We start from the raw sequence: 13,593 nt of genomic DNA, 5'->3' as shown, positions 1-13,593 counted from the left end.
TTATGTCTGTCTATAAAACTAAAGGGAAAGTAGCACACACACAAAAAAATAATTAAATAAAATAAAACAGCTTAAACAACTTATATTAAAAGAAATATTTATTAAAACAAATAACTAAATACTGAGATTTTACTGCAAATTTTAATTCTCTTAAAGTCATGAATGCTTCTATTATTTCATCATGAAATTTCTACATGATACTTTACTACATTTAAAATGATCTAATAATTGGAAATTTCTGAAGTCTAGATTCAGTCCTGATGCTTTCAGATCTTTGAATTTGTACAGTATTTGTGAAGGCTTCCAATTTCATATTTTTCTATGTACGAAATGAAGTGCACAGTCCACTGATTCATACATGACATATATCATAAAGATATGAAGAGCACAGATTCTCTGTTATGGTAAAGTGTGTCAATGCATGACTTTTGGTGTTGCTTTTGAATTACTGTAAAATTTACTGCAGAAGCTTCTGCCTCCATTTATCTTCAGAATAAAGCCTGCCAAATGATTTCCAACATACCGTGTGATACATGAATTCTAAAAAATATGAAACTAATATCTTTGCAAATAATACAGTTAAATTCATTTGAAAATTACCTAAAGCAGCATTTTGAAAGACAACATATGGAATCATTTAATCGCCATTTAAAGCAAGATAAAAATTTAAGAAGCTATAAAAAAGCAATTCAAATACGGTATGATTTTAATGTATGCTGTGTAACAATCAGACAAGTACCTGCTGCCTGCAGAGTGTAAAGTGATCTCTTTCATAGTGGTTTACACAGTACAGAAAATGTCATATATTACTTAAATTCTTCCATATTAAGAGGCATATTGAAGAGGCAAATTCATACCAGAACCAGAATTGTACCAGACTTGAACTAGCCTGTAATTTACTGTGTTCTTTAAACACTTCAGGGACACATTAGACACTTTTTAAAAACTATTATTCTACATTATGTTGTTCTTTTGTGCACAGTTTTGTAAGTAATTTAATTATAAACCTTGAATTTCAGTAGTCCCTAATCCAAGACAGAAGACTTTAATTAAAAGTAAAATGCTTTTCCATAATTCTCATATTTTTCATTTTAATGTTTTTTCAGTCCAGTTGGGATGTTGATATTACCACTTCAATCTTGACCCTCTGGATTGCATGTGCAATGAAATACACTTGACACTCAGGCATACTATCCTTTTATGTGAAGCCTTTGGTGCAAAGTACTGGCAGATATTGTCTTTCCAAGTGATGCTGTAACCATCAACATAACGCTTATAAAAGTCATTGTTCGATTCTGCTTGGGTGCTACAGCAATATACCGATCTTCAGACGTCACTCTTGATTAATTGGGCATAGGTCTCCAAATTGCTGTTTGACTTGTTTGAAATTGTTTTCACATTCAAGAAATCATAAATTGATCAATGACAAAGAAACGAGAAACATCTTTGATAGATTGTCAACATAAATATCAAAAATTATCCTACCAAATAGCATTTAAATGAACTTCCTCAAATCCTTTGGAATGCTGGCATCTTCAGCGACTGCTTATTAGCATATATTTGGACAGTGATTGGCTGTAACACGATATTTCAATACTGTGATTTGCATACACAGAGACTTTCAGCAAAATTAACCTATACTTTCAAAAACTGCTAATTTGCACTGCATGCTTAACTTCTGGAAGCCAAAGTACATATATCTTAGAAATGCATTACAGTCATTCAATTATAGCTCAATAAAAATGAGATTGACTTAAAACAATCCCAAACTGTAAAGCATAACTGACATACTCAATATGAAAATTTTCTAGAAAGTTCCTAAACTGTATATGTATGCCAGTCAAAAGTACGTCAGTCACACAAAATTAACTAAAGTATATAAACAAAGGACATTTACACAACACCTTTGAAAAGAAAAATATTCGGTCAATGCAATAATTGAAAGTTTTGAAACATATTCAGCTATTTATTGTTATCTTCAATAAACAATTTCAAAGTCTTAGCTTAGTTTAGCAGTTTCAAACTCCACTTTCTCACAGCTCTTGGAACTGTTCTCATCAGTAAACTAATGAAATGTGCAAAGCCATACCATTGCTATTGCACAAAACTCTATTAAATATTACAAACAGCTCTCAACATTGTAAATGAAACCAAATGTTAAGACATTATCAGTGTAACACAGTACCATTACATAAGGACTAATTTTACTAACAATCAATTTCTGTGCAATGGTACTGATGAAATGGAACTTAGTATGACAAAGAATTTTAGCCAATAAATAAAAAAATAAATAAAAGAAAAGAAAAATAAATAGAATTAAATTATATACTTACTTGGGAAGTTGCTTGAAGAGCTTCTTCAAGAGCATTTTGGTGTTCCCGTAAAATCTTTCGTAAAGCATTATAGCGACTGTTATCAGATTCCAGAATGCCTTCCAGCTTATCCGATTCCTCATCTCTACAAAGCTTAGTCAGCGCAGATCCCGTTTTATTTAACTTATCAACAAGAGGTTTATGCTCTTGTACTTCTTGAATCAACCCCTAAAAATAAATGTTAAACAATGGTTATAATTTGAAAAATAAAACAATTAAAAAAAGTATATAAATTATGCAAATTAAGATCGAAGTAATTTTGAAGAATGTTATTTTTTAACTATAACATAATAGGAATTCAGAAAAGATAAAAAAATTCTCAGTTTGATTAGATTTAAACATTAACACATGATGATAATATGAAGCACAGTATAAAAATAAAATTTCAATAACAAACCTTATTTCGATCTTGCTGTTTCTTTATTTGATGCGAATTCAGAGCTGGAGCTTCTAACAATTCAGCTTCACTCTCTGCTTCATCTAGCCACTGTCCAAGGTCAGTATGAGTTTCAAAAAAGTGTTGTGCTAGGGGAACAGCTTGTTCTAAAGCACTCAGTCTTTCTTGGCACAACAAAGAAACATTATTTGATTGATTTTTTAGAGTTTCAATCTTTTCATGGATGAAAGATAAATCTTCAGATGAAGATTCTCGCATTAGTTTCTTAGCAGCTGCTATAGAATCACGAACTCTATTTTTCTGAACATTTATTTCATCATTCAAGGCCTATGAAAGAATAAAATATTATATTATTTCAGAAGTAAACATAAAATATTTTGAAGTCTAATATTTTCATAAAGTGTTTACATTTTTGAATAATTTTCAAAGTGCTAAAATGCATATATACAGTGAAATGAAATTTTCATCTTACTTTTCAGGTAAAAATTATAGTATAACTATTTTCTGTTTTTTAAAAAATATACCAGATATAGATTTGAATGCAGATAACTCAAAACGGAACAGCAAAGCAAATAAAAATTGCGAAAAGGTACTAAAAACAAACATACCTTCTCTTCTTTCAAGAGAGTAATTAAACTATTTGGCTCAGATGTAAGTCCTTCAGCTTCTGCAATTTGTTTCTCTGTTTCTTGAAACCATTCAAAAAGTTCATCAATATCACTGACAACCTAGATAAATCAATAAAATATTAAAAATACCCAAAGGAGGATAAATGCCATTATCAATTCATTACATTCAATGCATAATAATAAATACTATAACCCCAAATAAGTAATTAGCCGAAAAGATTGCAAAATTGTCGGTACTTTACAGAATGAGAAATAAAGGATTTCAGAAAGTTATCAGTATTATTCAGTGCTATCACTGTTAATTAAAAAACATATAAACTGAATTTGCAAACACTTACTCTGCAAATAGGTGCATAATATATGATATTAGAAACATCTTTCTTACTTGTTATACTAACAGTATAAAATCATCATTTTAATATACTAAAAATTATATGAAATAAATTTATTATTTTACAAAATATAGACAAAAATTAAGTACAATAGAACCCCAATTAATCTAAGTTAATGTGGATCGAGCCTAACTTGGATAAGTAAAAACTCGAATATCACAGACCAACACAAAGAAAATTTTAATACTACAAACTTTACATATTATAAGAGAATTTACTAACATACACTATTCATTCAGGTACATAGCGATTAAATATGATACGTACTATGAACTTGAAAACACACACCTATAATACAAATGAGGTGCTGGACAGTATACATAACTCGTCACAATTTAAAAAAAAAAAAAAAAAACAATAACAGGCTTCTGTTTTAATAATGTGTTGCCTTGCTTTTTTGGCTGCTGTCTTCCGTAGACATCATAACATCATAATGTCAGCTTATGACGTGTTATCTTGCAGTTCAGCTCAGAGCACTGCCTTTCTGATTGTACTCAAGTCATCTGTGTGACTGATCTTGGTTTAAACAATACCTATGTTTTCATCATCAGAACTTTCATAGTATGTGACTAAATTTACAATGGCCTCATCAGACAGTTCAAATAGTTCATCATCTTGCATCTTATCATCCACATATTCATTCATTACTGCCTGTGCCATTCATTACTTCATTCCTTACTACTACTAATAGCTGGTTTAAGATGGCCACTAATTCTTTATCATCCAATTCTTAAATTTGTGTCATTCTTGTACTATTGTCAGTCAGCGAAACATTTTTCCAGCTTTTTTTATTGCATTGGACTTGCACAACACAGAATCTCAGTTAATCAAAACTTGGATAATAGAGATATATCAAATCTCTTAGTTTTCAGAGTGATATACAATGTAATGTCACAATTTGAAAAATAACAAAGAAAAGATTTCAAGTAACTGTACAAATAGTAACAGCTCTCGGAATTGGCAATTTGCCATGCCAATAGTTTTGATTAATCCAATGGTAGAGTAGAGTAATGTAAAAAATGGTCTAGATTATACGCTCAAAATAATGAGTATTATTGTGCACTTTAGAATCTAACATAACTGAGAAACTATTAAAACTAATAAAGAGCAACTGAATAAAGAAACCAAATGAAAGAGAAATAAGAGACATAAAACAAAAGGATAAATATTACCAAGTTTCAATAACACACTGTAAATAATTTCAACAGGCAGATTAGCACAACAATGCATTAGATACATTAAAGAAAAATAGAAAATAACTAATACAACTTACATCATATTTTCGCTGCAGAGCTAGCTGTATTCTTTCAGCTTTCCTCTGCACTTGCTCAGAAACTTTTTCAAACCTATGATTAGCACGGGACATCAGATTTTCAATAACAATGGCACCTTCTCCTGGAGAGAGCTGGCATAAACGAGGTCCAGTATGGTTAATGATTTCCAAGACACTTCGATATTCGGAAATGCTCTCTTCTAATTGCTACAAAAGCAAAATACTTTTTTAAAAGCATGTGAATGAAATGTTCATCAACTATGATACAGAGTGAAAATTATTATTGCTCTATATCAAGTATATTACGTTATACATAAATCAAATAACAGAAAAATACTATATCAACTGTTAAAACAGTTCATTCTATAATGTAGTATATACAAAAGATTCATGCAATTTAATATTAAGCATTATAAATTTTAAATATACGAGAAGAAATTTTAATTCCATTTAATTTATGTTAGCTCCTAAGCAAGATCGCAAATACATTCAGATTACAAAGCATATATCACAAATTCCATTTATATTTCATATCTTCCTTCATTTGCTATCTTTCTTTTTTAAAAGTGAATATAATGTATGTCTGAAATGATTTCCTGAAAACAATCGAAATGAGTTTAGTTTCACTTTGCAGTGTAAGCACTCAAAGAATTCAGAACTTTCGAGAAGAGCAGATTCATGCAAACGAAATTCTCTAATCATTTGGCAGTTTGAAAAGGAAAACTGAAGAATGTTGTGATACATTAAAATGGTGGGAGGATTATGGAGTTATGCAGAGATCAAGATTACTTAATGGTTATGTTTAATAAAAGAGAAATTTATAGATACGTGTGTATACAAAAGATTAAAAAAATATATAAAGCAAAATTAGAATCTGTAACAGTCCCTTAATGGCCCATTTTAATATGGCTACTTCCCATTTCTTTCCTAAAAATAGTAATCGCGTATAATAAATCCTCATAAACTATGCATTTCAAAATTAATATGTGTCATATAATTTTTGCATAACACTAACGATACAGATATTTACATAAGCCATCAGCTAGTAATAATTTTAGAAAGTTTTCAAGTAGCCATTCAAAATAAAACTAAACAAAAATTAAAGCATTCTGAGTAAAGCCTTCATCTTGGGCACCTTGTGGCAAGTTATGTGTGGCTACATATATCAAGAATAAAAGAAAAGGTTAACTAATTTTTATGACTGCTACTATCTTTATGCATTAAAATATAATTGATTACACTTTTTTAATTGACTAAAATATAATGACAAGTTTACAGATCTGATTATCTACTGTTAATCACTGGCAGTCCAGCATTTTGAAGTTCAGTTGTCAATAGTGTGTACACAATTTTAAAATGTGCTAGCCAGTTTTTCTTAACCCATGCTTTCGTAAATTGCATCATTTCAAAATTAATCAGTGTCATACAATTCTGCCATAATGTTAATCATGCAGATGCATAAGTTTTCAACCAATAATAATATTAGAAAGGTTCCAATTAAAATAAACTAAACTAAAATTTAATTATTCTGAACCAAATTTCCGCCTTGAACATATCACAATTTCATCCTTACTTCACTGTTACTAACTTGCTAATGCCTGCTGCTTCAGATGTATGTCTAGAATGTAAAAAGTACTGAAGTTGTTCATCAAGAACATGTGTGCTTACCTTGCCAAGTTATGTGTGGCTGCATATATCAAGTACAAAAGAAATGTTTAACCAGGTCTACTACTATCATTATACATCAAGATTTAAATCATTACACGCACACACACATACACACACTGAAATTTATATAAACCTTTATATATATATAAATTCATAATAAGAAAACTTTCCATAAACTTTCTTTAATATACAAATGTTTCTTTCCGAAGTGGCAGGATTGATTCAATTGGAACTATTTAAATATCCAGTTCAGCTCAAAATTTCAAAAATCCTCATTTATTTGAAATAGATACCTTACATTTTTTAATTTATCACTGAGAAAAATACTTCAGTATTTTCCTTTTCAAATGAAAAAAGTGCTTATTCAAAAGCTCAGTTCATTTACAAATATATTGACAGAACAGTTAAAGTAATTCACATAATTACACTTGTTACATATGCACTTGGAAATATAAATACTTGCCTTGATAGTTTCAGCTTGCACATCTAGTGCACTGTTATCTACTAATTTGAGAGACCTTTCCAGAGTATCAAGCCATGATGTTAGTTTGTCACTGGCAGAATAAAAAGATTCCACTAATGGCAAGGATTCCTCAGCACTTTTAAGTCTTTCTTTAAGTTTATTTGAAACATCAGAAAGTTTCATGTTCAATGAATCTAACTTCTCTTTCATCTGAATGGCATCTTCACCTGTAACAAATAAATATGAGAAAAAGTCACTCAAATTAATGGAACATATTAAAAGAAGTGATCTAAAAATATAGATTTCAGTTTTTGGTAATATACCTGACACAAGTTTCATTATTTCTTCACCAGATGAAATAACTCTTGCAATTTCTTTTTGCTCTGAATCTAATGTTTCTTTCAATTTCTAGGAAGAAAAGTAAAATTTTTAATACTTTGAAGTTTTATCTTACATATTAACATAATTCATGCTATGAAATCACATTTCATGATGCCACTTCAGTACAATTTTAAAATTGTTGAGACTAAAATAAAAGTACTAACTGCAGAAATTATTAGTTTTTATTAATTTGTAAGGTTTATCCTAAGTTTTTAATAGTTATCTTTAAAGCTACTTTCCTGGCCCTCCTAATTTCAGCTTACAATTTCCAAACCAGAATGTGTTTTTAGAATCGCAGTTAATCCAAATAAGTAAGAGCAGTACTTAAGTCGAAGTTCCACTAACTTCGTTAGAGTTTCCGACTAGCACGTGTTCGTCGTTTGGCTACACTCTCTATAAGCTATTTCTACACTTGGCTGTATCTCAGGCCCTTGATAGCTTCACCAGCTTAGTTGATAATTTAGGGGCCAACTACTTAGAAATCTTGATGGCTTCAGCTATATCATTTTAGTTAAGAATTAGTTAAGTTTATTTCTTATTATTGGGTTGTTCAGAAAGTCATTTCGTTTTTTTGGGGGGAACATGAAAGACAATTTTCGTATAATGAATAAATATTTTATTAAATTATATATTGGCCATTCTGGTCCAACACCTTTTGCCATCTTTCTGGCAGTAACATGATTCCCCGCTCATAAAAGTTTTTGTCCTTGCTGGCAAAAAACTGATTCAGGTGGTTTTGACATCTTCATTTGAGGTAAAGGTTTTACCATCCAAAAAATTTTGCAGGGACCGGAACAAATAATAATCGGAAGGCGCCAGATCTGGAGAATATGGTGGGTGTTGCAGTATGTCCCATTCAAGCTGTAAAAGCTTTTGGCGAGTGACTTCAAACTTGTATGAGGTCTCGCATTATCCTGGTGGAACACTACACCCTTCCTGTTGGTTAATTCTGGCCTCTTCTGTTTAAGTGCATCATTCAATTTGTCCAGCTGATGACAATAGAGTTCCGAATTAATAGTTGTATTGTCCGGTGAAAGCTAAAAAAAAAAAAAAAAGATTCCTTTGAAATCCCACCAAATGGACAGCATCACCTTTTTTGGTGAATGTTGGCTTTTGAAACGCTTTGAGCCGGTTCATCTTTTCTGCTCCATGACCTCTTGCATTTCACATTGTTGTATACGACCCATTTTTCGTCCCCAGTAATAATCCGCTTAAAAAATGGATCATTTTCCTGACGTTTGAGGAGCGAATCACACACATCAACGCGACGACACAAATTTCGCTCCATAAGAACATGGGGCACCCACACATCGAGCTTCGAGGTTAAGCCCAGGCCTTTCAAGTGGCCATAAACAGTTGAATTCGACAAATTTAACCTCTCACCGATCTCTCGTGTGGTTATTCATTGATTTGCATCAACTAATGCCTTTGTCGCATCTTTGTCAGCTTCGACCGGCCTTCCAGACCCTGGTGCATCTTTGACATCAAAATTGCCGGATTGAAACTTTGCAAACCAGTTCTGGCACTGGCGTACTGTTAACACGCCTTCTCCATACACATCCGTCAATTTTTTTCCTTGCTTGGACAGCATTTTTACCTTTTCTGAAGTAAAAAAGTAAAATATGATGAAAATGCTGCTTATTGCTCTCCATATTTAAAAGGGCACCAACCAAAAACTACTGCGTAGAATTAATAGAACTTTTTCACACACAAGCCTTGTAATATCAGCTCTCAAGACATATAATGGTTATGCGGCTTAAGTGTGAAGTTGGTTTCAAAAAAATGTAATTAAGTCCTCTGACGGGAAAAAACGAAATTACTTTCCAAACAACCCAATACTTTGAGATCAAGCACAAGTGGAAGCTTTGATGTATGCTCTGAAGGTGCCATCTGTTAAGTTCTTATTTTGAGAAATAAAAGGTAACTAACACTTCTAGAGTTTTATGTTTCTGTTTTCTGAACTAAAGCGATTATTCGCTTACCTGTTCATGAGGTTCCTACACAGCTGTTAGATAAAAGATTGGATTCAAACAAATTTATTGTTTACTGTTAACAATATTTTGTAAAAAGATTTAAACCACTGTTAGGTAACATACAGGAGGTTTTCTGCTCATTACTGAATATTGCTTAATAATTATATTTATGATAATTAATCTACTAAAAAAAAGCCTTTTTAAAATATGCCAGTTAATTATTTTATTTAAGCTATTAATTTTTATTCAGCTGCAAGACCCATTTCTTTTAAAATAGTCAATCATAGCAAAACTATCAAGAATTAGTTGTGATGCAGAAATCTTTCCAAAAATGTAATTATATAGAAACAACATATGATGCTACTTCAAGGAATTTTAATAAAATTCATTTGAAGTAGACAGATCGGGTTGAAAATCAATCATATTTCACAAAAATTACCATAACATCAGATAATTTTGACAAAGAAATATATGCTTACAATATGAAATCCACCAAAAGTATAAAGAAACAGAATGACTTATTTTAATGCATTCAGTTTCCAAAAGAACTAACACTGACAGTTCTAGCTTTAATTCATTACATTATTTTAGAAAATTATGCAACAGATTTCTAAAACAAATAAGGCTTCTGAGAATACATTTTTCTTTAGTGATAAAATCCAATAGTCATATTTAACTTTATCTTGGGCACATAAAAAGATTTTAAAAATACACTCAAATAATATGCAAGTTCAAGCTATTTTATTTACAGATGACCTTCTAATTTAATTTAAACATGTGTTATTAAGCAGAAGGTATAATTCCAATACCAATTACATTACATATTTGCTCCCAGTTTGGTAAGATATGAAGAATTTATAAAAGAATGCATATTTCCACCTCTTTGACACTGAAAAAATAAATCAGAGTATTCCAGTTAAAATAAATAAATAAAAAAAAGTTAAAAAAAAATACCTTCAAATCCTTGAACTGAATTTGCAGTTTATCAGAATAAACACTCAAAACTTGAAAATGGGTTAGCTGAACAGTAGTTTTCTCAATCCATGATATTACTTTTGTATAAGTTGTGGTAAAACTAGTGATTCCTTTCTGAGCTTCTTTAAGAGTTACACCAATGTTCTCACATGAGTGGCTAATTTCAGTAAATTTCTCATTGATTGACATCACTTTCTGTATTAAGGTTTCAGATTCAGTTGTACTTATAACTTGCTTCAGTTTTTCAGACACTGTGTTCAGTTCTATTAAGTATTTTCGATGACTTTCAATATCAGAAGTCAATTTCTGAAAATATTAGTAAAAATTTATAACCACCAGTAAAACATCTATTACAAATAAAATAATATTACAGTTAACTTAAAGTTAATAATTGTATTATCATTCTAATATCCATCTAAATTAATTCAAATGCTAATAATTGTTAATTATTTTACAAAAATTTAAAATGTTGTAGTTTAAAACTTTTTAATTAAAAAAAAAAAAAAAAAAAAAAACATGTACTAGCAGTAACAGATTCAAAGCAATTTTCCACAAAAAACGAAATCTGAAAAGAAATTAAAAGAACAGCCCACCAGCGGCCGAGCGGTAAAGTCGCTGAACACTGGTAGTTCGGTCCGAGGTTCGAATCCCGCAAACGGGCTGGCTGCATGGGTGTTTTTGTGGTTTTCCCCATGTGCAACATGTATACGAGCCAGTTTCCCTTAGAAAGTCCTCCACGAAGGAAACCCTCCCCTTAGGCAGATAGCCCTCTAGGCTTTGCCGTAATTAAATAACCTAACCTAACCAAATTAAAAGAATAATGAAGTTTAAATAAAAATTGAAACAATAAAGAAAATGATGACAGCTTCTAAAATAAGAAAGGATGGAAGATAAACACTCTTATGCATGAAAACTTCTGTTGACTAATTTTAAAATTACAAAATTTTCTTGATTAATTAGTGGTTTATTTTATTTTAAATTTAATTATTTACTTTGAGATTAAATGGATTTGTTGGATATTCTTATTGTTATTGGCTTCTTCTATAACATTTTTTCACTTCACAGCACCTTGGCATTTTAAGGCCTAATATACCAACGGATATAGATTTATTTCATACTTTATTAATCTGTTTAATTCCCCCCACCATTATTCTGGAGCTATGTAAGAGTAGACTCATCAATTCACTTCCTATGTTATATTTTGGTCTCTTACTTTATTAAAAAATTTCTGAACATTATTTTGAGTGGACTAGTGAAGTCAGAAATGCAACTAATGGAAATGAATATAAGCTGTCCCCCCCCAATGAAGCATACACATTATTTTATGCCCATTGATTATGCTTTATATATATTTTTTGCATAAATTCTATTATTTGTATATTAAATTAAGGATTAGTAAAAATAACAAGTCAGTTATTTTTGGATTACTTCTGTGTGCCATTGGTTTTTACTTCAACATTCACTAATCAGTAATTTCCCTTTAATTTCTTCAAATTTATCTTTACTTCAATTCTAATATTTACACATTATAAATATTATAATTTCATGTTTATACATTGTCAAATGGCTTAGATGGCAGAAACTCACAATGTTTAAATTCTCCTTTTACGCTCACATAGCCAAATTTAAATCCATATTGATTGCTATGTCCTATTGCAACTTCATGCTTATTAAAAAGTCAGACTTTATATTCTGTTTTTTATGCTTCTCTCTCTCACTCTCTCTCTCTCTATATATATATGCATTATATATATGTATATACATTGGTAATATAAGATTTTTTCTAATAGTGTGAGCCTGCCCAGTCTTGGCAATTCTAAGGCTTACTAGGTAACCTAGTTTCTAAAGCTTTTTCACTTGAAGTAACAAAACCTTTCACTGCTTGTTTACTATTTTTGAGCCAAGAAATGTTTCTCTTAAAATATTCTTCAGATTTAGCCTTTAAATTTGCATGCTTATATTCAAAATGTCTTTTAAGAAATGATGGTTTTATACTTAGACTGGATAATAGTTCACCACAGATAACACGATTTCATCTCCATTCCAAGTAAACCCAAATTATAAATAACTTTCATTATATTTTTGTCATTTTTTTCTTTTCAATATTTTTTGTGCTAGTAGATTGTCCTGGATCCACCACCTGTGTATCATCACTTTTCTGCTTAGTCAATTTTAGCTATTTTTCCATTCTGAAAATCTAGGTTTGGTGTATTATTTTTTCACAAATATTTAAATTCACACTATATTACAAAGTCTTCAAAAATAACGATATTCTCAAATCCTGTAAGAAAGTAAGGAATACAAAGCAATAAGAAGACAAAATGCCCACTGTTAGAAAGAGCAAATCTACATAAAAAATTATTCTAATTGAAAATAGAGTAATGAGCCCAGAAATGGCGGCGACATAAAGTGTAGACATGCTAAGAAATCGATCAACTCTAAAAGAATTAATGAGATATTATCTTTTGATAGGAACTTATTTATATTTCCTATTAAACATAACATCCACTTCTATTACTCCTTTTAAAACAGCATTTATGACAAATTTTGTTACGTCTATGGCTAAAAGAATATTTGTGAAAATTAAAACAGATATTTTGGTAAAGTCTGGGAGTGGCTTTTGACCTTGAACAAAGTTCAGATTGCATAAATTTACGAGTGTAAGAGTGGGGGGAGGGAAACAGGATGCTGGGGTATTTAATTTTTTAATTTAATATTTAAAAATACTTTGCTTCTTTATGTACCACCTACTTTCCTCTTACATACCACCGATTGAGAACCGTTGTCATAGAGGATTTGTTCCTTTTCATAAGTGAAAGAAGCTTTTCATACTGATACACTACTAAATATGGAAGTCATGCATGATATGAATCTGTGGCTCTCTGAGAACCAACCATGCAGGTATTTGTAAAATTGAAGGAAGATCACTTCACTAAATGTTTGCTTCAGAGATGAGTTGCACTGAGTTTCTGTTAATTCTATCAGTAGAAATGGAGAAAGTAATTTTGCAAAGAGATCATCTCAAGTGTCCGCTTTAGGACCCGAGGTTGTATATACACCTGGATATGGG

At 30.7% G+C, this 13,593-nt stretch overlaps 1 protein-coding gene across 8 annotated transcripts in view; it reads right to left on the bottom strand.

The window, feature by feature from the left end:
- The window catches only part of LOC118197123 (uncharacterized), a 466,504-nt gene that overhangs the window by 84,112 nt on the left and 368,799 nt on the right, over positions 1 to 13,593 (bottom strand). For all 8 annotated transcript variants that reach the window (XM_085807503.1, XM_085807502.1, XM_085807499.1 and 5 more), the window contains 7 exons: positions 10,503 to 10,829; positions 7,518 to 7,602; positions 7,195 to 7,421; positions 5,064 to 5,270; positions 3,378 to 3,497; positions 2,770 to 3,096; positions 2,334 to 2,540 (listed from right to left, as the gene is read on the bottom strand). In XM_085807503.1, the coding sequence (XP_085663629.1) occupies positions 2,334 to 2,540; positions 2,770 to 3,096; positions 3,378 to 3,497; positions 5,064 to 5,270; positions 7,195 to 7,421; positions 7,518 to 7,602; positions 10,503 to 10,829 (1,500 nt within the window). The remainder of the gene's footprint in view (positions 1 to 2,333; positions 2,541 to 2,769; positions 3,097 to 3,377; positions 3,498 to 5,063; positions 5,271 to 7,194; positions 7,422 to 7,517; positions 7,603 to 10,502; positions 10,830 to 13,593) is intronic.

Source organism: Stegodyphus dumicola, chromosome X1, assembly GCF_044657685.1.
Source record: "Stegodyphus dumicola isolate Sdum_Otavi_A_Nest chromosome X1, ASM4465768v1".
Lineage (NCBI taxonomy): Eukaryota > Metazoa > Arthropoda > Arachnida > Araneae > Eresidae > Stegodyphus > Stegodyphus dumicola.
This window is presented reverse-complemented; position numbering and strand designations above follow the sequence as displayed.